Here is a 27087-nt window from a genome sequence, read left to right on the forward strand (position 1 = left end):
CATGTGCTTCTCCAGAAAGTTTCAATCTTCCATCACTGTCCTAGCTGCTACTATCTCTTGAATGGAAAAAGTCTACTGTGGGGTCTCTATTCTGGAACTTGTGTTCATAAAATAGAAAAGAAAAACAAAGGTGGCTAAGAACCCAGGAATCCTTCTCTAAGGCTTCATAGATGGGAAACATCAACTTATTATTACTGTCAAAAGGGAATCATCAACAGGGTTTGTATGGGCTGGAACAACATCAACTGCTACACATTCAGGATCTCTCTAGATGAAAAGTAATAAAAAGAAAGTCTGAAAGAACTCCATCATCTTCCTTTCATAGATCATCACAAAGGTGGCTGCTCCCAAAGGAATATGTCTTCCCAAGAGTACAAACCAATCAGTAGGCGGCCCCAGCTAATAATTAGTCATCTTGGGGGCATCCCCAATCTATGAAACTTAATCATATATCTTAAGTCTTCTCAAAAAAGGTGTTGATGGGCATGTCCATGCCTGCCATAAGGAGAAGCTTTCAAAAGTTCAAAACAAAGGTTTGCCACCCTATAAGCGCAACAAGTTGATCTGGGAACTCCCTTGATAACTCCCCTACACACAGATGAGGAAACTGAGGGCTTCAAAGGTGGAGTTGCCCAAGGTCAAGCAGAGCTTGGCACTCAGAGTTGCGGTTCAAATTCAGATCCTTTGATGGCATATAACATTATAAACCTAAGTTTAAAACAAATCAGCTTCACCCACACACATATAAAAGAGGTGAGGGAATAGGGCTAGAAAGCAGTTCATCAGACAAAGACTTGGGAATTTTCATGTGAAAGTTCAATATGAAACATGGGTGTGATAAGGCAACAAAAGAGCTAATTAATGCTGGCTGAGATCCATTTAAGAGAAGCATCAAAAGCAGGACTAAAGGAAATAATGGCTCTGCTATTCTCTGCTCTAGGCAGACAACATCTCAAATATCTTCAGTCCTGAGTACCATAGTTTAGAGAAAACACTAATAATCTAGAGTTTCCAAAAGGCCATTCTGCTAATTTTTCAGGATCAATAGAAGGAACTGGGAGATACCAGACATGATAGCTAACTCTAAAGAGCTATTACACAAAAGAGCGATTAGGCCAATCCTGCTAGATCCCTAGTGTAAAATAAAGCTTCTTAACAATTAGAGCATTCTAAAATGGAATGGGCCATCTTCAGTGGTAGTGGATTCTTCTTGAAAAGGATGGGGATTATCTTTCCAGAGTGCTTAGATTACATGACCTTCTGAGGGCATCTGAACTTTGTGGATCACTGACTTTGGAGTCAGAAAAACCTGGGTTTAAATCCCGTCTCAGATACATACTGGTTGTATGACCCTGGACAAGTCACTTGATCTTTTCCACCCTCATTTCTTTGAGGAATGTTGATATTTTTATGAGTTTTGAATAGCCAGTAATGGCGGGGATTGCAGGATTACAGATTTATAGATAGAAGAAATAAATCTTGAAATCATGAATTCCAACCCCTTAATTTATAGATGAGGAAACATCAAGTAACCTAGGTTAAACAAGTGATAAGTGATAAGGGTTTGAATTTAGATTCTCTACAAATCCAGCACTCATTCCATTGAGCCACATTGCTTCTCAATTATTGCACAATAATGGTCATCTCCTCATTGGTTAGTAATCGAGAAGAATGTACCATATAACCAGCAATGTTTTGTGAGCAAAAAAGAGTTCAAAAAAAGTTCATTCAAGAGATGATGATGGGAGCAGCTAGGTGATACAGCGGATAGCGCACCAGACCTGAATTCAAATGTGGCTTCAGACACTTAATACTTCCTAGCTGTGTGACCCTGGGCAAATCACTTAACCCCAATTGCCTCAGGAAAAAAAAAAAATATATATATATATATATATATATATGAAGATGACACATGTTGAGCTTGTCACATAGTAAGGTTAAAGAATAACAGATTAATGCTCTACATATTGCATTGATACCCCTGTAAAGACCTAGAGGACCATTGCTTCCTCTGGAACTTGTGTTCATAAAATAGAAAAGAAAAACAAAGGTGGCTACTTTTGAAAAAAGTATGAAAAAAAATATGGAAGAACATGAATGTGGTTCACAGTAGATGACAGAAGCCTTGTGATCTCCACTCTGCAAAGTGGCTCCTACATCAAGTCCATTGAAGAACGGAAATTTAATTGTTGGATTAATGAATGAATGAATGAATGAAAAGAAGTAGATGAGAATAAGAGATGAAAAATTTGAAAATTCCACGATTTTTTTAAAGGGAGAAACTAGAGAAACCCAATGAGGTGATGGATTGTTCCTTGGAGCATCCAGCAGGTGGAAGCAAGATGTCAGGGGAAGGTCCATTATGGGCAGGAGAATGAAGTTGATATAATAATAAAAAAGAGAAAATCTACAATCTCTGGCCTTCAGAGAAGGACAGCTTCCCACGCACTATTCTTCATAACCTCTTCTTGATACTAGCTAGAGGTACTTTCCACCACCCTTATCTTTGCTGTGGGATGAAAAGTTCCAAGAACTTGTTTAAGCCTCATCAGAGTCTGGGACTCACTCAGTCCTTAGAACAGAAAGCCCTTCCCAGGTTTTCTTGCCTCATTTCAAGGATGGAGGGCGACAAAAGTATGTGCTCCCCTCCAAAGCCAGGGGAAAAGAGAAAATGGGCAGAGTCGGCTTGGATCAACTCCTTCAGCCAGCTCCCAGCCTCGTCCTTGGACCCTCTCCTTGCCCTCCCTCCGCCTCAACATTCTTTCAAAGCTGTCCTCAACTTTTTCAGTTCTATTTGGCCCCAACTCATACCCAAGTCTTCTTCACCTCTATTTTCCAGTCCCCCACTCTGCATGTTCATTCAGGATCTAGGTTAACTGAACATAAAGAGAACTCCTAAATGGTGAGAGAGGGAAGAAGGTTGGGGTTTGTAAACATCCTTTGTGAGACCTGACTTAACCTGGACACGCACTTGTCACTTTTGCCCTAGTATGTCCGTCCACAAACCAGGGTGACAGTCAGGATAAAAGAAAAGAGAGGGTCCATATTAGGATCCCCGCCTCTATGCCTCCAGGCCCTTCCAACAGACTGCTCCACCCATGCGTTCCCGCAAGTCTGGAACGGGAGCCGGCAGGATTGTCGAGGCAGAAGCTGCCAACGTCCCTCCCACCTTCCCGCTTGGCATAATCCCCGAAGCCACTCCACGCCCCCTGCGTGCCACCCTTCTTGGAGTTCACGGCGCGGTGGAGGTTTTGAGGCGGGAGGGTGCAGAGCAGTGTTCTCCCCATCCCAGACTACGTCTCCAGGTAGTGAGGAAGGGTCTGCACATAGCTCAGTCCCCCAGGCGGCGGCGGCGGCAGCGGAGAGGCAGCTGAGACTGGGAAGACCTGCTGCTACAGCCCTAAAGAGAGTAGAAAGCAGAGGAAGGGGTGGAGAAGAAGCTGGTGAGAGGGCGGGCACGGTGGGAGGGGTCGAAGAAGGGGCGGGGGCCGGACGACGCTCTGGAGGAGCGGGCGGCGGCTGCGGCGGCCGGACCTGGACTGGGGGGCTCGGACCGAGCTCAGCGGAAGGTGAGAAGAAGCTGTCCCGTCCCGATCTTTGCGCTCCCCTCCTATCCTGGACCCAAGCCTTGGAAAGCAGACTGCGCCGCCCCTCCCTCCCTCTGTGCCCGAGTAGGAGCTCCGAACTCCTCGCGGCAGGCACGCCAGCGGTGGCAGAGCTGATTGCGGTGGCTCGCGGTGGCTGAGGACTTGGAGGAAAGGGAGCTCTCCGGCTCCAGAGCCCAGGGGGAGGGCTTGGGCCACGCCGAGGGAAGCCCCGCGCCCTGCCCTCCCGGGAGAGCTGCAGGTATCGGGAGGCTTGGCAACTCCGGCCGTCTCCCCCTGGGCGGAAAGGTGAGCCCTCGAAATGGGGAAGGAGGCGTGGAGGGGACCTTTAGGGTGAGGGAGTGCAGGGGTCGAAAAAGGCTTAGCTTAATGACGAGCTAACTGCTCAGAAGGACATTGCATGATTGTGGGCTGTCCAGCATGGCCTCTGCAAGGTCCGAGGAAGTCCCGGGGACGGCAGGGAAAGGTCCGAAGTGAGAGCTGCTTTGAGTTTTGTCATAGGGGAATTTTGGACTCCTCTATGTGCCTCTTCTGGGGCTAGCTAAAGGGGCCAGGACCTGTCAAATATGCCCCCTCCCCTTCCGACTTGGCCGAGAGTGCTGAGCTTTCTTCCTGCCTCTGCGCCCAAAAGCATCCCTGTCTTTAATTTGTGGGAACTCAGAAAGGGTGAGACTGATAAGTTGTAACCAGATCTCCTTCCATCCTCCCATTCCTCTGATCCAGGACATCTACTGAAAGTGGAACTAAATGTGGAGGGGTGTGCGTGTGTGTAGGTATGTGTGTGTCGGGGTGACGGAGTGATAGCTATATCCTATTTTGCCCCTACCTCTTGCAGTGTGTCTGCCCCGCCCTCAATCCAAGTCCTAGAGGCTGAGTGGGGGAGACTCGACACTTAGTTTTTGCATCCCCGACACAATCTGAAAACTTAAGCTTCAGTCTTCTGCCATGTCCACACCCCAGCTCCACTCCCCTCTCTTCCTGGCTTGGCTCATCTCACCCCACCTTGGCAGCTCAACACCCTGGCACCTTGTGCCCGCCTTCCCCTGGGGGAGGTGGCAGGAGCCCAGCAGTGCAGTTCGTGTTGTAATGGCCGCAGCATTAGGCTGAGAAAGTCAGGGCTAAATCTGTTCCCACCCAATTGGTTCCACCCTTCAGAGGAAATTTGACTCAGTAGGAACTGAAGAAGTGGAGGGCTGCTTCTGAGACTGGGGGAATACTGAGATGTGGGAGGACAGATTGAGATGGGGTGAGTATTGACGCTTTTTGAGAGGATCACTTATATGCATGGTATCCTGTTGTGGGGTAGCCTTCCTCAGGACCTAAAGGAAATTTTGGCAGTGGGACTCCAATTCAGTGCTCAGGGAGAAACATGGCAAGTACCTATTATGTGTGAGGATTAAAGGGAGATGCTGAAGGAGAAGAAAGCTAGACAAAAAATAAAGCCCTTCTCCTGCCTAGAGCCTGATGTCATCAAGATACTGAGTAGGTAAACTGAGGAACAGTGAAGTACACTAGAGCAGAAATGGGAGGAGGCAACAAAGCTGAAGGCTCTCCCTACTCATTCAATTCTCTCTCAGCTTGTTCTCCCTACTCAGGCTCCTCTGAGAACACAAGTTGACACAGATTGAAGAGAGGAAAAGGGTGTGGGGGATTGGCCCCTTGTGAAGACTGCTAATTCTGAAACATAAATTCAGATAATATAGTCAGAAATACATCCTAACATGAGGGTGTGGGGACCCCCTGTCATCTATCAATAGAACTACAGATTTTCACTCACTCACACACACACACACACACACACACACACACACACACTCTGCCATTGCTCTCTATTGCATACACTCAATCTCATGCACAATCACTTACAAGACATGTTTTTATACAACTTTGAATTTTCTCACAGTCATACACTATCCTAGACATTCATAGACTAGCTTACACCAGCTTTCGTTGACACACATTTACTGCCCCCAAACACTTACCCAAAACACTTTCCTATGCTGTCACACCCACATCCACACCCACTTAGTCAGTTTATGGTGATCTCAGCTGGAAGGGACTATATAGACACCTCACACCTCAAAAGTTGCCCCTATTTACTCCCTTATTTTGGGAGTAGGAGGTGCATATGTCTACAGATGCTGCCTGCTCTGACGATGTTGTGTTAGAGACAGTCACTGCAGGAGAGGCTCAGAGCCTCAGTAAACATCATAGAACTGGGGTGTGCCCACCCAGTCTCTGCTCCTCACCCCCCAACACACAAAGAAAAATAAATCCATATTTCTTCATCCCCTATCTGATTGCTCAGTTAGATTATGTGTCTTACATGCAGGTCATATTGATTCTTCCTCATGGGTCAAAATGAACTAAAATGAGCTGTTGAGGAGGAGGAGCATGGAGTGATGAAGGAATTATAGGGAGGTTATCCAAGGTGGAGATTAAAAGCTACAAGTTTACAGGGCTGCACTGATCAGGGATTATATAAGAATTTCCTGAGATTTTGACAGCTGCAAAGCAAGACCCAAGAATGGCTTTATGCTGCTGACCCTCCCACTCTGATGCCAGTGATAACAGGTGGGAAGCCCTGCCCAGTTGCAGACCTAGTCACAGATTTACTGTCCCCGTATTGTACCATTTGTTCCTTTTCCCTACTCTGTCCCTGCCCTGGCATACATTCTGGATCCCCATATTACAATCTAAGGATGACAATCTATGGCTTGGGAGGTAGGTCTCATGGGTTTCCTTAACATCTTTGTCATTGGTTAGATGTCCTGGATCATACTCTGACCTCTCTCTTCTTCTATTTTTCTCTTTGTGGTTTCCTGTATCCTCTCCACTTAGGAAGATAGTATGAAAGAAAACAGTGTTATCAAGGTAACAATCTAGACTTCTTGGAAGAGAGCATTAGCAAATCCCAGAATGAAGGCTATTTATTGTGTTGTTTATTATTTTTATGATTACTATTTTCTTAGTCATGCTCTTGGTGCCTCCAGCTTCTCCATCACAGTCCTCATCCTAGTTATGCAAAATGTCCAGAAATCTCAAAGCATGGGGAAAAGAAATATTTTAGTTGAAAATTTTGGGAAAAAAACAAATTAGATATAATGCCTTTTAACACATCTTATACAAATCTAACATAACTAATTTTAGGAACTTTAAAAACCGTATTAAATTTAATTGGGTTATTCATAAAATTATCAGGTTTGCTGTGTTAAACATCGTTAATGTGAGCAGTAATTACACATTTAATATTGGAATCTACTTTTACATATTTTAATATATGTTATAAGTAAGGCTACAGGCTTCTGAACTTTAAGAAATGTATCATCTTCTACCCTTTTTTTAAAACCAGTTCATGAGAGTTAATAAAAACCTGAAAACACAAAAGACCACAGTAAAGCCCTACAAAGATTTTTTAAACAATTAATTTAGCATATTCTGCAAGTTTAGATAAAGATAAAAGTAACATTTTTCTTAATAAAAAAAATGTGAGCTCATTAGACTTACTTTTACCACAAAAAAAAAAAAAAAATCGCTGTCTACTCAGTCTCATTTTCTACACCATCACTATCAGTCTTTTGTATTTCTTCCAACTCTCCATTTTTGTGTTTTTTTTCCTGGCTTTCTGAAAACTGAACGTTGGCCTGGATTGAGACAAGCCCCTCTACTTCACAAATCAGTTCATTTCTTGAATTGGTATAAATTCTTCCAAACATAAGGCAGTTTCTTTTACAAATCACAGAGAACTCTCAAACACGAAAGAAGTACAAGGAATCAGGAGCTTTTGTCCTGTAAGGGACTTGGCACCATCTTGTAGAAGTGATTTTGCTTGGCAGAATCCCAACTTGCATTCTTTGACCAAGTACCTAAGGACATTGTCTATTTTGCTCCAATGGAAAATATCTTTCCAATATCGAGTCATAGGTAGATTGCTTGTTTGCAGCCTAGTTAAAGGCGGTAATAGCTTTGTGATCATGTAAATTTCTGTCTTTGAATCTTGGATCAGGAGTTGTAGTTGTGCTGATTAGCTGGTACCAAAAATTTTCTCCTTTTTAAGGAAGACTTTTAACTTTTTCTGTACCAATAAGTAGGACTCCATGTCAGGTATCAAAATCCGCTGATGTTTGATAAAGAATTGGCAAGGAATGTCAGACAACAAAGCACTGTGATTCAGATAGAGTGCTAGCCTTAGAACCTCACTGAGTCAAATGTTCTTTCATTTCTGAGTATTTAAAACTCTTACTCTTTCTAGTAGAGATCCTCTACATTTTAATAAAGTATATTATTATACTCCAAGAACAAAAAGTTAGTGTAATAGTAGGAAGGAATAATAAAATTGGAACCAGAAGACATGGATTCAAATCCTGAATCACCTGCTTAATCCCTATGTGACTGTGGGCAAGTAACTTCAGTCAAATTTTCAACTTCCCTGATTTGTAAAATAAAGGGGATTGGTCTAGACCAGGAGTTCATTTTTTATGTGAGTATCATGGACCCCTTTTGATTGCCTGGTGAAGGCAATTCAGCCCTTTTTAGAATAATAGTTTTAAAGGTATAAAATAAAATATATAGGATCTCAACAGAAACCAGTTATATTGAAATGTACATTCATCAAAATATTTTTCAGAAAACAACTTCATAGATCCCAGGCTAAGAACTTTTGGGTAAGATCATTTGTATGGCACCTTTCAGTTCTTAATCTATAATCTTCTGACATTTCTGGTTTTTCCCATCATACTTTACTAAAGAGTTGTGTCATGAATGCCAAGATTCAGACTGGGGTCATGGATCACACTGGCCTGCATTCAACTTTCTGCTCTCCGGGATCCTCTAGGAATCTTTGTTTTCATGCCCCAGGGCACTATGGCTTTGTGATCCTAAGCAGGCACCTCTGAATCTGAGATCCTGAGCCTAGCAGAATTATCTATTTCCTTAGAACTCTGAATTCGTAGAGGAGGAAGGAAGGAAGGAAACAATCATTTATTAAACACCTACTGTGTTCCAGACACTGTGCTAAATGTTTTAACAATTATAATCTCATTTGATCTTCATGACAATCCTGGGAGGTAGGTACTCTCATTATTGCTGTTTTACAGTTGAGGAAACTGAAGCAAAGATTAAAGGAACTGCCTAGGTCACATATCTAGTCACATTTGAACTCAGGTCATCCAGACTTCAGGCTCAACACTCTATCCAGTGCCACCTAGCTAAACCTAACTAACTGATTGTTAATTATCCATCCCTTTCCTTCTTCCATTGCCACTGTCTCTAGGTACCCTTTCTTTATATTACCTTTGCCTCTTTCACTTTTCCTGTTTCCCAAATAAACTATCTAGATAAAAGAATTAGAAACATAAAAAAAAACTAGGACTAAATAACCCTAAGCTTTATAAGCTACCCCATACTAAAATTTCTCCATGTTATATACCATTTATTTGGGTGGGATGAGGGGGAGATATAGCTACATAATGATGAATAAGGAAATTATTGAACCTAAAAAGAACCCTTTGGGAGATATAAATCAGGATTCAAATGGGAATGTAAACCAGAGACCACAGTGGACCCAATACACTGTGAACTCCTCAAGGGAATAGACTTACTTTTGCCTTTCTTTGTTTCCTCAGTGCTAGCACAGTGCATGGCATATAGTAGGCACTTAATAAATGCTTATTCGCTAACTGATCAGGAGCTAAAGTCTCTCAACAGCAAATTTAAGAAGTAAAGTAGAAGTACAAAAGCAAAGACCAGAATGGAAGCATTGAGTTGAGGCTATCTGCATGGAAAACAGAAAGCATGATAACAGGAGTGCTGGCAAGATGACTCTATGATATAATCTTTCTTTTCAAAGCTCTACCTTTTTATTTCAGCAATACGTGTGGTCTACCCTACCTCCTTGGGCTGATGTGCCAGCTCATGACCACATTTGTATACTTGCCAAGCCTTCTGGCTGTCCTGCCATGGTTCTGTGGGAATAGAGACCGAGACCAACCTTCCCCCTAATATAGAAGTTCTTCATCTAGGGGTTGATAAACTTTAAATATGTGTATATATTTACATATACATATAAAACTGTATTTCAACAGAATTGATTCCTTTTCTAATCTTGTTTTTCTTTTTTATATTTAAAAACATTATTCTTAAATATGTTGCATAAACTTCAGACTATAAAGTGGTCTACGACATAAAGCTTAAGAACTGTTAAAAGTTGAGTTTGCAGTGTTTTATCAGTATGGGTGCTCCCACTAAAATATCATCCTGGATAGTTCCAGACAGATTCCTACTATCTATTATCTATATGTTTCTCCATTTCAAGTTAGCATTTCTCCATCTTGGTAAAGAATTGGTACTAGTATGAGCCCAGAAAAAGGATCTTAAACCAGTTTCAATGTATTGGGGAAAATACCAGGAACAGATGAAGATGTCATTGTGGTAAGCTATCATTCCTTGATTTAATAGGTTTGGAGGTGTCTAATTTATATCAAACCAAAAGACAAAGCCTGATATTTATATAGAGCCATTCAAGTTTTAGAAGGCCATCTTCCATTCATCTGCTTTTTATATTTAAACCAAATTGCATACATCTTGAAGAATATAACTATCTCTGCCAATTCATGTACAAAGCTCAGTATTAAGGCCAAGTGATATTAATCTCATATTGTGATAGCATTGAACATTCTCTAGTCATTTGTTACTCTTTCATTTGTTTCTTCACAAATGATACTGGATCTTCGAAAGGGAAGGAATAGGATACAGTGAACTATTTATTTCTTCTCTGCTTGAAACTTCCACAAAGCTGCTGCCTCTGGTCTAGCAGATCCAGTGATCTGTGAACAGATCCAGCCAGTCAGGATTTGGAGCTTGAGGTTAATTACATAAACACATAGTCTATATGACAGGCATTGCTCTGCCTCAGTTGTACTAAACTCAACAATATGATTCTTGTGTGAGGGAAAGAAATCTGACTCAAAGTCTGTCTAGAGCAACAATCTCTAGACCTGATTCCTGTTGCTGGAAGGACCAAATCCTGAGCAATAGTTAGATTATGCAGCGTCAACCACTATTAAGAAAAGAACATTGGAAGATGTATACATTGTTTCCCTAAGATCCCACCAACTTTTTGTGTTTGAGTATCAGAGAATACATGTTTTATCTAGTGGAGAAGGCAAGAAGAATTGTGGTGCTAATTCCAGCAGTCACTAGCTACTTCTGGGGCCATAGTTAAATCACCTCACCGCTAAAGGCCACAATTTCTTTTTTCTATATAATACAGTATGATGGAAGGAGAACTATATCTAGGGTCAGAGGACATTGGGTTTAAATCCTTCCTCTTATAACTACTACTTGTGTGATCACATTTAATAAATATTTAGTGAATGAGTGAATTATCCTAGGCAAGTGAGTAAACCTCTCTGGGTCTTAATTTTTATTCCTGTTAAACCAAAAAGTCATTCTAAGGCCTCTTTCAACTGTAGATATATGGTCTCATGATATCAGTAACATTTATGAACTTTTCTTGAATTCATCAGAACTCAGACCCACAGTAGTTAAGGGCCTCACAATTAGATATTGAGTATCAGGAATAGAGGCACCATGGTGGAGACTAGGAAGTCTGATTTTCCTGAGTATGTGTAGAGAAGGGATAGTACTACAATGCCTTTATCTGTGGTGATTGGCCCTGGATGAGGAGCATGGACCAGATCCCAGGACCTAAATTTCACTGGTTGCTACAAATCTTTGCCATTTATCAAACTCCTGATAAGCAGTCCTAGAGAATGCTGGGGATCTGCCTCAACTTCAGTTACAGCCAAACATAGGGCTTGATGCAGCAGCAGCATCTTCCCCTGGACTAATTCAACATGCCATAGGATTTTGAGTTGGAAATGACTTCAGTTCTCACCAATTCCTCACTTTATAGATAGGGAAAATAAGAGAGAAGTACCCAGAGTTACACAGGTAATAAAAAAGAGATGGAGTGTGAAGGTATTACTAACACCTCCAGAAATTGATTTGTTAGGACTGGAATTGTTGTTCAGTTGTTTTCAATTATATTTGACATCATGACACCATTTGGGGTTTTTTGGCAAAGATATAGGAGTGCTTTGCCATCTCCTTCAGCTCATTTTACAGATAAGGAAACGGAGGCAAGTTTAAGGATTGTGACTTGCCTGGCATAACACAGCTAGTAAGTGTCTGAGGCCATATTTGAACTCAAGAAAATGAATCTCCATTGCTATCTCCATTGCTGTCATTCTAGTGGTCTATTCTTTTTTTTAAACAGACATATGTGAACTCAAAATTATGTTTCTGATAATTACATTTTGATACAATTTATTTCCTTTGTAATCTTACATATTTTATTTTATTCATTTAAAAATATTCTGAGAAGAATCCATAGACTTAACCAGACTTTCAAGTGGGTCTATGACACAAAACAGGTTAAGAGCCTTTGTTTTATATCAAGTTCTGATAATGTCCAGAAGGAGCTGGTATATTCCAATCTTGTCATTTTTCTCTGATAGAATGAGAAAATACACTGGTTGGCAATATGGGATCTAAGGATAATGTCAGATATCTCCTTAAACTTCAGAAAAAACCTTATTCCCCCCCCCCATCATCACTACATTTTTTTTCAATAAGGGACTGTTTTCCATGAGATTAAAAAAAAAAGGATCAGTAGGAAACCTGTGCTGATTAGTAGCATGTAGCAGAAAGAACTTACAATAAAAGTCATATTGGTTGAGTTCCAAATAATCATCAGGTGAAGGTCAAAAAACAACTTACCGAGGATCAGGAACTCTGGGAGACCCTGTTCCCACGTAGGAAAAGAATCTAGGGTATTCACAGACCTGCCAGAAAACCAAACAACTGACCCCATTTGCTGCTGGAGTCAGCTGCTTGCTTCCTAAAAGGGGACAGATGCCCTCTGGCTTGTGGCCACTTCCTCAGTAGTCTGCTACCAGGTTTGGTCAACCATTTGCTAGGGATCTTAAAGGGCAGTAATGGGTTATCCATTGTATACTCAACCAGAATTGGGGGAAGGAGTCTGAAACAAGCACTAAATGTTAAATACTATTGAGTTTCCTACATTGGTGTTGACAAACATCATTGATTAGATTGATCATTGGGTGTGACTGATGACCACTTCAAAAAGGGACAGGATCCAAACTGGAATCCAAGCAAGATCATGAACTAGAGACCAAAATGAGTCACTAACCAGAATTTCCAGAGAACCCCCAAGTCTAAGAGATTTTGGAAGCAGAAAGCCTAGCATCACAAAGGAGATTTAAACCAGTGAAATCTGAATGGAAATTAAGAGGCTCATGCCTAGACATGTCAGTCAAATGATTGTCGGGTGCAGTCTTTCTCCTTTTCAAATATTTTCCATTTGTCAGGGTAACATCTGCATTCAGCTCCTCAGTCATGTTCTTCTGTATCTGTCCTTAACTCCATCTGCATGTATTCCAGATTGCATTGGTAATTCTCTTAGAAAGGACTCCCCATTCTGGCAGCCATGACCTCTGCCCACCTCAAACCTCTCTGGAGGAACAGTCCATCCCTTGGAACATATCCCATTAAAATTTAGAATTGTTCTCTTGGATTCTCTGATTCCATATCATTGATTCATTCACCTAATCTCAGATTCAATTTCATCCATTTAGGAAACTTCTTTGTGATTTGTGATCCTCCACACATAGGGCTATGTAGTCCCTTAGCTAAATAGATATCTAACCTTACCTTTTCCCTTTTCTGCTATAAGGGATTTCCCCTCCCCATCAAAAAAAGGATTGGGCCTAGAAAGAAGTAGGACCATAGAACTTAGAAATGAAAGGAACCTCCAGAATTATATAGTCAAGAATTCCTATCTTGGAGTTCACTGACCTATAAGGGGTCTGTGGATAAATCTCCAGGATCCAAAATGAATGGAAAAAAATCTTTATTATTAGTAACCTCAAAGTAAAATCTTGCATTTCCTTCAGTTACGAATATAGGCAATAAAACATGTTGGAATCAGCTGCTTGCTGAGAAAGAGTTCTATCCATAGCCTTCAACACACTGCCTAAAGGGTCTACAGTACAAAAAAAGGTGAAGACTACCTTCCCCATTCTACTTCCACCCCCTGCTATTGATCTTTCCACTAGACCACACTAGAGCAGATCATTCCAATGGTTGTGAATCCTAAATAGAACAGACTCTATCACCTCGAATTCAGAATAATTCAGCCCCGACACACATCACCACCAACACTCACAAAGGGCACCCCTCCCTTTTCAGGCTTCTGTGTCCCTATTTTATTCTGTGCATTCTTTTTGTCTTGTTTCTTCTTGAAGACAGCAGCTGCGACAGGAGCAGCTTTGATTTGCTTTGTAACTAAATTCATTTGCACTTCTGTAGCTCTTCTGGAGACTGTCCAACTTCATGACGTCAGTATGAAGCAAGTTTAGGCCATGGGATGTACATCCTCTTGCAGTAACATTGGTATTTATCCATTTCGATCTCCCATGATGCTTTCACATTTATTTGCATAGTCAGTCAGCAAAGAAAATATGCTACCACTCCCAGTCTTCTGCCCAGCATTGCTTATTTTACATCTGATGTATTCAGCAATGTTATCTGTTTTCTCTTTCTGCATAGAGGTGTGATGATAACGTTTATAATTCTTTTTCCTACCCCTGTGCCCATTCTTCAGTAAATACACAAAGACATGGTGCTTCATTGATTCTTTTCTTCACAAATGTCATTATCTCTTCACATTCGGACTCAGAAAGGACTCCTGGGCAAATGGAATGGTGGTCTTAGTCAATTGCTGAACTGTATTTTACATGACCCACATTAACTATTCTCAAATAATAAGTTAATCTTGGGAAAGATTAATTCATTTCTCTTTGGTTTTCAGATGCCACTTCTCTATGAAAAAAAGTTGATGAATTGATTGTAATTTTCTTTTAAAGGATATTAATAGAAAAGCCCTTTGTGATGCTGCCAAGACTTGGAAAGAATGACTTGCGGTTTCTTCATTGTAGTCCTCTTCTTTTAAACTAACCAAAAAGATTATTTAATGGTCCAATGCAAGGCTTGTTAATGATCTTAGTAGCTTTTGGAAATGCATCTTTAATCTGACAATATTTGCAAATCACTTTCTTCCTCTCTCTTTAGAATAACTTGTAGAGTAGAAACTCATCTTCCATGTGAACTTGGCTTCATCATTTGCTTGGAGGTGGGGAAAACAATGTAATTTAGTAATTGCTAAACTGTAACATGTAGAGAGGCATTTGTGGTACTTCTTCATGGCGAACTATACACAATTTGAGATTCTTCTTGTTGGTTACTCATTTTTCAATTGTGTCCGACATTCCATGACTCCATTTGGGGTTTTCTTGGCAAAGATACTGGATATGGTCTGCCATTTCCCTCTCTAGCTTTTTTGACAGGTGAGGAAACTAAGGCAAACAGAATTAAGTGACTTGTGAGGATTACTCAGCTAGTAAGTGTCTGAGGCAGGATCTGAACTCAGAACGATGAGAATTTCTGACTTCAGACCCAAAACTTTGTGCACTATGGTGCCATCTAGCTGCCATCCTTATGGAACTGAATTCATCTCATAGCTAAGGTTAAGTGATTTTGCCATATAAATCTGAAAAGTACAGACTCTTGATTATGACTGACATAAGTTGTGAAAATATGAAAATGTATTTAAGATATAAAGTCTTACCATTTCAATTAAGATGCTTTTTTTGAGCTTTCTTACAGGCCTCAAGATCATAGGGTCAAGGGAAGTCATCCACCGTCTCACTTTTTTTAAATAATCCCAAACCTTTTTTTTTTTTTTTTTCTCATTTCTCCCTGAACTGAGCTTTTCAAATAATCAGGATGGTAGACGCCAGATTTCTAAATTCTACAGGAATAAATGGATGCTTCTTTCAGCATGCATTCATTCTACTCTCAATCTCTGTAAGACCTGATCAGAAAGACAATTCCATACCTACCAATTTTCTTTTTTACTCCTGATTTTTTAACATTTGTATTTAAAGTTTTAAATTCCAAATTCTAGCTTTCTCTTCCTTACTTCCCCCCCTCCATCTGAGACTGTAAACAGTCAGATATAGGTTATGCATGTGCAGTTATATAAAGCATTTCCATATTAATCATTTTGTACAAGAAAGCTTAAATAAAAGAAAAAAATGAAAGTGAAAAATATCATTTTTCAGTTTATATTCAAACAATATCTGTTCTTTCTCTTGAGACATAGTTTGCATCATCATTAGTCCTTTGGAATTGCCTTGGATCATTATTGTATTGCTGAGAATAGCTAAGTCATTCATAGTTCTTCACTATACAATATCGTTATTACTATGTGTGACATTCTCCTGGTTCTGTTCATTTCACTATGCATCAGTTCATATGTCTTTCCAGGTTATTCTGAAATCATCCTTCTTGTCATTTCTTACAGTTCAATATGGATTGTAATCCATTACACTCATATACCACAGCTGCTTTAGCCATTCCTCAATTGATGAATACCCTTTTGCTTTCCCAATTTTTAGCTGCCACAAAAAGAGCTGCTATAAATATTTTTACAAGGAGGTCCTTTTCTCTTTTTTTGAGGGATGTCTTTGGTATACAGACCTAGTAGTTACCTACCAATATTCTGAGCAAAAATCCCCAAGAGGAAGCAAAGAAAGTAATAAATTCTTCTTTCTTGAATGGTGAAGATTTCCAGAAGCAAAAAATACTACTACTCTTCCAATGGAAGGTCAAATTGTAATTGTCTTCAGGGTAAGCATCTTTAAAAGCATGATGCTGCAGGTTGCTTTACATGCTTATCTTAGAAGCAGCTATATGGTGCAGTGGAGCACATTAAACACAGGAAGACTTGAGTTCAAATTCTCCTTCACATACTTACTTGCTTTGTGATCTAGATCTCAGTTTCCTCATCTTTAATATGGAGATAATAATAGCACCTCCTTTGCAGAATTGTTATGAAAATTAAATGAGATAATAATGGGTAAAGCATTTTGCAAACTGAAAACAATATAGAAGTGCTTGTTATTCTGTTGCATAGAGTTGAGAAATAATTAAGAAGAGGAAGAAATAAATAGCAATACAGGAGTATCTTTTCCTAAAATTTTCATTTATTACTTTTAAATAATCCAACATTTTTCACTGAAAAAGATAACCTACAAAAAACCCGTTTTCCCAGAAATCTTCACTTTTTTTCCTCTACTCTTACCCCTTTGGGGATTTCACATCTCTATTCCTTTCCCATTCTATTGTAAGCTTTGGCACGACATGGTCTCCTCTCCCTCCCCCCCTCCTTACTTCTGTTCAAGTGTTCCCCTCTTCCATCATGCCCCAGAGCCTTTCATTCCTCCCTCCCTCCTGCTTCAGTGCTTCTCTGAAACATTTTAGACTGCCAGGTCTGACAGCAAAGAAAGAAGGCCCTTTGTGTCCCTGGTAAGGAATGACTGGGGGCAGTTCCATACCCAGCTGCCCTAACTTGCTAAGGAGCTTCTAGGTTTCAAAAGGTGGTTGGGGGGTGGGGGAAGAATAGAGTGAAAGTCAACAAAGAAGCAGAATCAAAAACAAATCTTCCAGATGAGCATAGCATCAGCTGAGATCCCACCCCTATGCCCTTGGAAAGTAGGAATGGGGTCAGAAGTTTATTCCATGTCACTGAGTAGAAAGAAATAAAGGCACAAAAATAGGGCATACTAAGCCTTGGGTCCAAACCAAAAGACAGATCGAGGAAAAAGGAGGCAAATCCAAGTTTTCTTCCAGTTTGACTGAGTTTACATTGGCAATAGAAAGTGAGCTCACTCTCTACTAAGACCCTACTTGGAACCTATGTGGAACTATCTTGAGCCTTGATAGGTACAATAGTTCATTAAGTCTGTGATCTACAGCAGGGAATTATAGCTTTTTCTACCCGCCCCCCCCCCATGTTTTGTGTCTCCTCTTAGGGAGTGATTTTGGATAAGAGACCATCCAACTCTGAGGGTACAACAGAACCAGCCGGAAGCCGAGATGTTGGCTAGGACAATGGTGAAAACACTGAAGATACCCCATGTCAATTAAAGGGGCCACTCAGCCTGGGGACAAAGTGGGGGATATGGTGTGGATCTGGATTCTCTTCTTTATACCTCCAACTGTAGCCCTTGAAGGTAAGAGGATGGGCAAAGGATGATAGAGGGATAATCCTCCCCAAAGATAATAGAAAGAAGAGTTGGTACATATAGAGAGAGTTAGAAAGAGGGATAAGGGATATTTTAAAGGAAAATGAAGGTATTAAAGAAATAAGAAAATTTGATATATATGATGAATAGGGAAGATGATCTATGGTTAGAACTTCTCAAGAAGCAAAGCTGGATAGAATTATGATAGGGATGCCACGTTGGGGTAGAAGTGAGAACTAGGAACTATGAGATTGCTTATCCTTGGCAGAAGTGCTACTGGATACTACTGGAGAGACATCCGAGATTGGTTGGCTCACCTACCCACCAGGAGGGGTAAGTGCTTCCCACCCCTTTACCCAGAATTAGCTCTATATCTATCTGAAATTCAACCTCATTACTCTTACCCACCTGGTTCCATTTCCCCCGTTTCCAGGACATCTCTAGCTTATTCAAGGATCTTTCCCCTGAAGATCTCATGGGTCTAAAGAGGTGTAGGGGTTTAGAACTATGCCTTCTGGGAAGAGGTTAAGGAGGATAAGGACAGAAAAAAGTGTATCCTTCTGCATGCTACTTTGCATTATATGAATAAAATGAAAGAATGAATTAGCTGTGTCCCTTCCTATCCTGCTTCCAATGCTGCTAAATTTGAGTATTAAAAAGATTCTGGTCTGAGTATACCCCGAGTTATTTTCCTACTTTACCAGAAACTCTGGAAGGCTAAAGAAACCTCTTCTTCCCTTTCCTACCCTCCTTGCAGTGGGATGAGGTCAGTGTCCTGGATAATCAGCAGCGCCTGACCCGGACATTTGAGGCATGTCATGTAGCAGAGGGCCTAGGCCTTGGACAGGACAACTGGCTACAAACCCATTTTGTGGATCGTCAAGGGGCCCATCGGGCACATATCCGGCTCCACTTCTCTGTGAGGGCATGTACCAGCCTGGGAGTGGGTGGAGGCACCTGCCGTGAGACCTTTACCCTCTACTACCGCCAGGCTGAAGAACCTGATGACCCCAGCCATGCATCAGCCTGGCATCTGGGGCCCTGGATCAAGGTGGACACAATTGCTGCAGATGAGAGCTTTCCTGCTTCCGCTTCTTCCTCCTCTTGGGCCGGGGGGACGGGGCTTCAGCTCAATGTCAAGGAGAGGAGCTTTGGGCCACTGACTCAGCGCGGCTTCTATGTGGCCTTCCAGGACACAGGGGCCTGCCTTGCCCTCGTGGTGGTAAAGATATTTTCCTATTCCTGCCCTGCTGTGCTTCAGGCCTTTGCTTCCTTTCCTGAGACACAAGCCAGTGGGGCAGGAGGGGCTTCCCTGGTGGAGGCAGTGGGCACCTGTGTGGCCCAGGCCGAGCCTGAGGATGATGGAGTAGGCAGCAACCCTCCTAGGCTTCACTGTAATGGTGAAGGCGAGTGGATGGTGGCTGTAGGAAGCTGCCACTGTCGCCCTGGGTATCAGCCTGCAAATGATGACAGAGCCTGCCAAGGTGAGACATAATCCCCTTCTCCAGGATTCGCCAAATACCTAGGATTGACTGACCTACCTGAGATCTTCTGGTTTACCATTATCTCCCAATCAATTCCTTACACTCCCAGTTCTGGTCACCCAGAGACCAGATAAGTTCCTTTGAATCTCCCATTTTGATCGACTAACCCTGCATTCCATTCCAAAATTACCTTCACCCACTACCTGACATTCTGCCCTTTAAGACTTCCCACAGCCTCTTTCCAGAACTTCAAGGCTGTGAAGAGACAAAGTTGGGTACATTCAGGTACATTCGCCTTTTGAAGAAATGTGAGAATATGGAAGATAGGGATCCCATTGACCAAATGTTTGTGGTAGAAGGAATGGCTATGACTGGGGGAAAATAATACATTTAAAATCAGAGGGGCTTGCAATCTAAGATTTTGTTGACATTTAGCTATTGGAGACTCCATTTCCTCATTTGTAAAATGGAATTAATGATACTTATTTTACCTAGCTCATGAGACTGATGAGAAGTTAATGAGATAGTGTATGCAAGATACTTTTGCATGGCTTAAAGAGCCATGGGAGGCTGGAAGAAGGAGCTAAGTACTATAGTTTGGAGGGGGCAGGCTGACAGAAGGGAAAAAGATATAGAGAGAAGGAGTTAGATATCAAGAGCAACAGAAACTCACAGGGATGGGTAATAGAATGTCTGGGTTCTCTCTGTGGCTCTGCCCTTTGACTGTGGGCTTCAGGAAAGGAGAAACATTATACCAGTTTGAATGCATGGGAACATAGTTGAGTGGGAAGGGAAGTTGGGCCACACAGAGGAGACTTTCCCTGCTAAAAAGGAAGAAGGGTGAAAGGATGGGGGTCAGGGAAGGGGAGAGATGATGGATGTGGAGAAAGTGGTTATCATACCTTCACTGTCTTATCTGCCTCTCACAGCCTGCCCCATAGGTTCCTTTAAGGCTGTGGCTGGAGGAGCCTCCTGTACATCCTGCCCCTCCCGAAGCCACAGTGACATTCCTGGTGCACCGACATGTCCCTGCCTCAGTGGCTTCTATCGGTCTAGCACTGACCCTCCTGAAGCTCCCTGCACTGGTGAGTTTTTTAACACCAAGGGAAAGGGTAGGGAAGTAAGTGGAAGTAGGAATTGGTGATAGTAAGGAAAGGGAGGGGAGAGGATGAAGAGAGTGTGAAAGAAAGAGAAAAGAATGAAAGAGAGACAGAAAGACAAACAGAGACATAGAGAGAGAGAAGAAGAAGAAGAGGAAGAGGAAGAGGAGGAGGAAGGGAGGAGGATGGGGGAGGAAGGGAAGGAGGAGTGAAGAAAGGGAATGAGGGAGAAGTAAAGGAGGGAAGGGGGAAGGAAATACGGAAGGAGGAGGAAGGAAGGAGAGAAAGAAGGGAGGAAGGAAGGAAGGAAGGAAGGAAGGAAGGAAGGAAGGAAGGAAAGAAGGAAGGAAAGAAGAAGGAAGGAGAGAAGGAGGGAAGGAGAAAGAATTGTCATTCATTGTCCACTCATTACTACCTTACTATCCATCCCTCTTCTCTCTTACCTCATGATTAGACTTCTTCACCCTCTTCCCTTTTGATACTTTTACACAAACCTACATCCACTCCTTTCTCATTGATCACATTTAATCTCATTCTTTTCCTGCATGCTGTCCAGACCACTTAGATCCCTTCAAATCTGTGTCCCTCCCAGCCCTAGCCTCCAAATGGTATTTGTGTATTCCCCAGGGCCTCCATCAGCTCCCCGAGACCTTTGGTTTGAAGTACAAGGCTCATCTCTGATGCTTTACTGGCGACTGCCCCAAGACCTGGGTGGTCGAGGGGATGTGGGTTTCAACATCCTGTGCAGACAGTGTGGGGGCCAACAGGGTCCTGAGAGTGGGGCTTGTCACCACTGTGGAGATGAGGTCTACTTTGACCCTCGCCAGCAGGGCCTAACAGAAAGCCGAGTGCTGGTAGGAGGGCTACAGGCCCATGTGCCCTACATCCTGGAGGTGCAGTCTTTCAATGGAGTATCCAAGCTCAGCTTTGACCCTCCAAAGACCACATCCATCAATGTCAGCATCATCCATGAAGGTGAGACCCTCCTCTGATTCTCTGAGCCTCCCTTCTCCTAACTTTTACTATTCTCAATAACCTTCCCTTTCTAGTCCCTTTCCTACCTACTTTTCCACCTGTCATCTTCCCTTCACCCCAATTTTCCCCAAACTGGGAGTGATTTTTTCCCCCTTGTTATCCCTGTTTGTGAGATCTCCAGACCTTTTCTTAGATTCTGGAAGATTCTAGTTGTTAGTGTTGTCTACCTTTAGGGAGTGGCTGTTTTCATGCCTTTATGCCTCTTGTGGACTTGACTTTGTATAAGTTATCTTGGTTCTAAGTCATGGGACTTCCTCCTTCCTTTACCCTCCAGATTTAGTACTATCTTCAGAAAGAAATTGGAAAATTACAGGTACTGGTTATAAGGTGGGTAAAGCAGGGATTTGGAGCCAGAAGTACCTAAATTCAGGTCTCGGCTTTGCTACTTTACTAGCTCTGTGCCCAGGGCAAAACCTTTCTGACTTTTATTTTTCCTCACCTATAAAAACTGGGTATAATAAAGCCTGGACTACCTATTTCATGGAAACATCGTTAATAGTATTTTGTAAAGCTTAAAGTGTAGTATAAATGTAGTTTATCCTTGTTAATAAAGCAAAGTGATCTATACAAAAGAAAACAATGGAAATACATATAGGAGCAAAATGTTTTTATTCTCCTGGTCAGAACTAGCAATTCGTGGGCTGGGGATAAGGGAGATTATGTGGAGGGAAGAGGAGAAAAGAGAGGGGAGTCACTAATAGTCTAGAGACTCCTTGACCCATATCACCCACTAAGTAGCATTCTTGCTTCCCCAATCATCTGCTAGTCTATGTAACCCCAAGTCTCCTGAAGGAATCCACTCTCCCTAGTCCCCCCAGCCATCCCCTGAGTGATACACCCTCCCCCTAGTCCCCCCGGCAGTTCCTCTGCTGCACCAGGTGAGCCGGGCATCTGACAGCATCACTGTGTCCTGGCCACAGCCTGACCAACGGCATGGGCGTATCCTGGACTATCAGCTCCGGTACTATGACCAGGTGGGTCGGAAGGGGAGGCACAGATAGAAATAGCAGAGAGAGAATAGTAACAAGAGATGGGAAAGGAAAAGAGGGAAAGGGAGAGAGTTAGGCTATTCAATGGGAAATAGAGGTTGGGAGCACAGTTAGACCTTTGTGGGATGGGATGTACTTGGGCTATCACCAGGTTTATTGTATCTAAATTGAGTTTGGTGCTCAGAGTGAGATCAATCATAAAGTCAAGCTGAGCACAGGGTTAGAGTGATTATTATTTCCAGGCAGAAGATGAGGCCCATTTCTCCACACTGACCAGTGAGACCAACACAGCCACCGTATCACAGTTGAGCCCTGGTCATGTCTACGGTTTCCAGGTTCGGGCACGAAGTGCAGCAGGTCATGGCCCCTATGGGGGCAAAGTCTATTTCCAGACTCTCCGCCAAGGTGAGGGGAATCTGAAATATGGGGAAGGGGGGACTAGGGAAGGGAAGGCTTTAGAGAATTTTGGACCTCTCCCCCTCAATGAGAAGATGATAAGCCTCTGGCTAGTGAGAGTCTTTTGGAAAAACACAATTTGGACAACCCTTGGATCCTCATGTTTATGTCTCTATGGATGAAGGGATAGATATGTCATCCTTCCTTGAAAGAGTGCAACTCCCCCAGTTTGTGTGTTTTCCATAGTTGTTGGGTGTGACTTTGAGCAACTTTGGGTGTGGGTCCATGTGTTTGGGTGTGTCGTAGATTCTACTGGGTCATCCTTGGGTGTATTTCTCTCAGGTGAGTTGTCCCATCTGATCCCGGAGAGGCTCCCATTGGTGGTTGGTTCTGCCCTGGGTGCTTTGGCCTTCCTCGTGCTGGCAGCCATCACCATCTTTGCCTTCATCTTCCAGAGGTGATGATTCTCCCTTGTCCCTTCACCTGATCTCCCCACCCTTTGACTTCAGCACAACCCCTGACCCAAGGCAGCCTAAGGATACTCCTCTTCCCCACCCCAAGGGTATAGTGTTATAGCTCTTCTTTTTCCTTACCTCTGCCCATATCAAGATTTAAGAGAAATACGTGGGAGCGTGGGAGGAAATATGAGAATCGCCATTCACAGAACAGCCCCTTGTATAGCTGATAGTTGGTAAAGAAGCCAAGGAGGGAAAGGAAATTGGAGGTAAGGAAATATTACAAGTTTCTTAGTCTATGCCCACAGGAAGCGTCAACGGACAGGATACACGGAACCTCTACAGCAATACACCAGCCCCAGTGGTATGAAATGGAGCCGGGAAAGGGCCTGGTGGGATTTGGGGAAGGAGGCAAGATGAAAAATAGAGGCTCTGGGAAATGATGGGGAAGAGGCACCTAGTGGTGGGAAAGCTCATGATAGAGTCTTATCTATATGATCCTGGACACCTTAACTTCTCTCAGTCTGTCTCATTATCTGTAATAAAGGAGTTAGACTAGATGGCTTCTAAAATCTATTCCAACTCTAAATCTTTAATCAGTTTCTCAACATGTGTTTATTAAGAACATACTATGTGCTAGGCACTGTACTAGGCATTGAGGTTACAAATGCAAATGTATTATGGATCTCTCCAACAATGAGAGCTCCCTGGAATGTTATACTTTTAGGATGGATGGATCTTAACCTTTTTAACTCCAAATCACAGGACTTGGAGTGAGGTACTACATTGATCCATCAACATATGAAGACCCTAGCCAGGCCATCAGAGAATTCACCAGGGAGGTAGATCCAGCATATGTCAAGATTGAGGAAGTCATTGGACCAGGTATCAAAAGAACTGAATGGAATAGCAGAATTGATCTGACTTTCTTAAGGTTCTCCCTTCCCTCAGTCCACATGTAACCAAGGTGTTCTGGTAGTATGATTAAACACTCCTAATTATTGCCTTTCTAGAGATGTTTCTTATCTTTTTGCCCTGTGCCAATTTGGCACAACCTAACCTTGTGCATTTACCACTCAGGCTCCTTTGGTGAAGTATGCAGAGGCTGGTTGCACCCCCGAGGACGGCGGGAGCAAGCCGTAGCCATTCACACTTTATGGGCCAGTGGAGTAGAACGCCAGCGAGGTGCCTTCCTGGTCCGGGCTGCAGTGCTGGGCCAGTTCCATCATCCTAATGTCCTTCGACTTGAGGGTGTAGTTACCAAGAGTCAACCCCTCATGGTGCTGACCGAACTTATGGAGAATGGCCCATTGGACAGCTTCCTCAGGGTCAGTAAAACCCAATGAGAAGGAAGAAAAGTCTTGGGGACTAGGATGGGGAGGTCCCTCATTGTCTTGGGAGAAGTACCTACAGCTCTTCAGCTACTTCTTTCCTTATCTCCTTGGTTTCTGATCTACCCATCTATCTCCCAAAGGCAGCTTTCTAATCCTAACCCTGATCCACGGCAGGTCTCTGGGTCAGTAGCTTTTTATCTCTTCCCTCTGCCCTTTAGCTGACTTCTGCTCTCTAATCTTCAGCAACAAGAGGGCCAATTCAGTAACCTGCAGCTCGTGGCTATGCAGCGGGGTGTGGCGGCGGCCATGCAGTACCTGTCCAGTTGTGGCTTTGTACACAGGGTTTTAACTGCCCACAGTGTACTGGTCAATGGCCACCTGGTGTGCAAAGTGGCCCACCTTAGGCATGGCCACAGCTATCTGAGTCACAGCAGCCAGGTAAGAGATCATGTGCACAGGAAACCATCATTCTACAGGGGGGTCAGTAGACTATGAACAGAAACAAGGAAAAGTTTCTTTCCTTGTTGTTGTACTGGGAGCTCATGGAATTCACAAGGGTTTACATATGACTCCCAAGGGCAGAGGGATGTGGGAGCTGCCATTGAGGAAAGATGCTGGGAGATTTGGGAAGAGATATTAAGAAATCCTGGCAAAGGCAGGACTGAATAAATGCCTAAAAAACTATGGCACTAATTGGGGAACTCCGGAATTTCAAAGTCTCCCATCCACTTCCTTCCAGGGTTTACAACCTCCACTTCGCTGGGCAGCTCCTGAGGTCCTAGCTCACGGAAAATTCACAGCAGCCAGTGATGTCTGGAGTTTTGGGATCCTAATGTGGGAAGTGATGAGTTATGGGGAACGCCCATACTGGGACATGACTGACCAAGAGGTGAGAACATCTACCCTGCTTCTGCATGGGGGTTTAATCTCTGAATGTCAAAACTCCCTCCCATTCCTTCTAATTTAGTAGCCACCCCATCCCACATCTCTGCCACTCTTTAATCCATAAATTCCACATACTCATTTCTATGTAAGTCCAATGCCATTTTCCTGTCCCTTAATTCACTATCATTCGGTATTCCCACCAAATTGCTATATGTGATTGACTGAAGAGGAGATTCTTAGCCTAGAGAAGGGAATTGTGAGATAGCATAGCTGTCTTTAAGGATTTGAAGAGCTGGCCAGTGGGAAAAGACCTGCTCTCTTGGCTCCCAAATAGAAGAATTAGAAGCAAGGGGAAATTACGGAGACAAATTTAAGGTTGATAGAAGGGATAATTTGCTAACAATTAGAGCTATCCAAAAATGAAATGGGTTGACTTGGGAAGTAGTGGGTTCCTCCCATTCTGCAGGTGTTCAGGTAGAGGCTGGATATTAATGAGCCGGTGAAGAGAATTCCTATTCATCTTGTACTACATGCATTCTGAAGAACTGCCCCACAGAGTCTGAAAGTCTTTGATTCTCTGACTTTCTGTAATTTTTCTCTAGGTGCTGAATGCTATAGAGCAGGAATTCCGGCTTCCTCCACCCCCAGGCTGCCCCAGTGGACTGCACCTGCTGATGCTGGATACCTGGCAACAGGATTCTGCCCAGCGACCTCACTTTGACCAGCTGGTGGCCGCCTTGGACAAGATGATCCGCAAGCCCGAGATGCTACAGGCTGGCGGAGTCCATAGGGGAAGGTCTGGGGAAACTACAGAGGGCTAGGGAGAAACTAAGTAGAAGACATGGGTTATCAATGGGAGAGGCAAAAACTCTGGGTGACACATGGTATGGAAGTTGCTTATGAACTTTGAACATGAAGCCCTTGAACAGCCTAATCCCTTCTCCCACTAGACCATCACAGATCCTATTGAGTCCTGTGACCTTGGACTTCTCCTCACTGGAAACCCCCCAGGCCTGGTTGGCCGCCATCGGCATGGAGTGCTATCAGGACAGCTTCTCCAAAGTTGGGATCTGTAGCTTCAATGAGGTGGCTCAGCTTGGTCTTGAGTAAGCAAAGTTGGGCAGGGAATATAGACACTGAGAAGGGATTGGGGGAAGAAATAGTTAACTGTCAGGACCACATACTTCTCATTCAAAAGACTATTTAGCTTATTTCCTCCCTCAAAATTCCCACTTTCCCAGGGGAAATCAGCAGAAATAGGTCTTGTAATTAACGGGAACCATGTAGAGAGGATATATCCCACATCACCCCAATTCCTCCTTTCCCCAGGGATATGCCTGCTTTGGGCATCACTCTGGCTGGACACCAGAAGAAACTCCTTCATAACATCCATCTACTCCAGCAGCATCTGAGCCAGCCAGGCGCAGTGGAAGTATGATCCCTGGACAGGAAACAGCTGTGGTCGCACAGCCCCAAATGGACAACAAATGGCATGAGCCTTGGTTACAGATGGAAGGAACTTCTCCTCCTCACTTCCCACCCAAGACTTATTCTTTGAACTCTTCCCTCCACAATGGTTCTTCCATTGCCATATTAAAGGGGAAAAATGGGATTTTGCCAACAAGGAGGTATG

At 42.9% G+C, this 27087-nt stretch overlaps 1 protein-coding gene across 4 annotated transcripts; it reads left to right on the top strand.

Annotated features, from left to right (window-relative positions):
- Positions 1 to 3257: 3257 nt before the first annotated feature.
- Positions 3258 to 27078, top strand: EPHB6 (EPH receptor B6). 4 transcript variants are annotated; one of them, XM_031939240.1, is made up of 17 exons: positions 3259 to 3893; positions 17564 to 17764; positions 18045 to 18109; positions 18534 to 19260; positions 20190 to 20345; positions 20988 to 21335; positions 22245 to 22369; positions 22627 to 22789; positions 23123 to 23237; positions 23544 to 23599; positions 24001 to 24120; positions 24316 to 24563; positions 24813 to 25007; positions 25309 to 25458; positions 26057 to 26250; positions 26405 to 26560; positions 26784 to 26892. In XM_031939240.1, exons 2-17 carry the CDS (start codon positions 17668 to 17670, stop codon positions 26890 to 26892), a joined length of 3024 nt encoding a protein of 1007 aa, XP_031795100.1. In that variant the 5' UTR covers positions 3259 to 3893; positions 17564 to 17667. The 4 variants fall into 4 exon arrangements, with proteins under 4 accessions (XP_031795102.1, XP_031795100.1, XP_031795101.1 ...); XM_031939241.1 differs by lacking the exon at positions 3259 to 3893 and adding an exon at positions 3921 to 4851; XM_031939239.1 differs by lacking the exon at positions 3259 to 3893 and having other exon boundaries at positions 17668 to 17764; positions 26784 to 27078.
- Positions 27079 to 27087: the final 9 nt, after the last annotated feature.

This window comes from Sarcophilus harrisii, chromosome 5 (assembly GCF_902635505.1).
Source record: "Sarcophilus harrisii chromosome 5, mSarHar1.11, whole genome shotgun sequence".
NCBI classification, from domain to species: domain Eukaryota; kingdom Metazoa; phylum Chordata; class Mammalia; order Dasyuromorphia; family Dasyuridae; genus Sarcophilus; species Sarcophilus harrisii.

What these genes read in the sequence shown, in the direction of transcription:
- EPHB6 (XM_031939240.1), top strand. Translation starts at nt 17,668, where the DNA reads ATGTCAATTAAAGGGGCCACTCAGCCTGGGGACAAAGTGGGGGATATG. An exon ending in TGATGACAGAGCCTGCCAAG is followed by an intron (nt 19,261 to 20,189) that starts GTGAGACATAAT and finishes TGCCTCTCACAG; the next exon opens with CCTGCCCCATAGGTTCCTTT. An exon ending in TTTCCAGACTCTCCGCCAAG is followed by an intron (nt 22,790 to 23,122) that starts GTGAGGGGAATC and finishes TATTTCTCTCAG; the next exon opens with GTGAGTTGTCCCATCTGATC.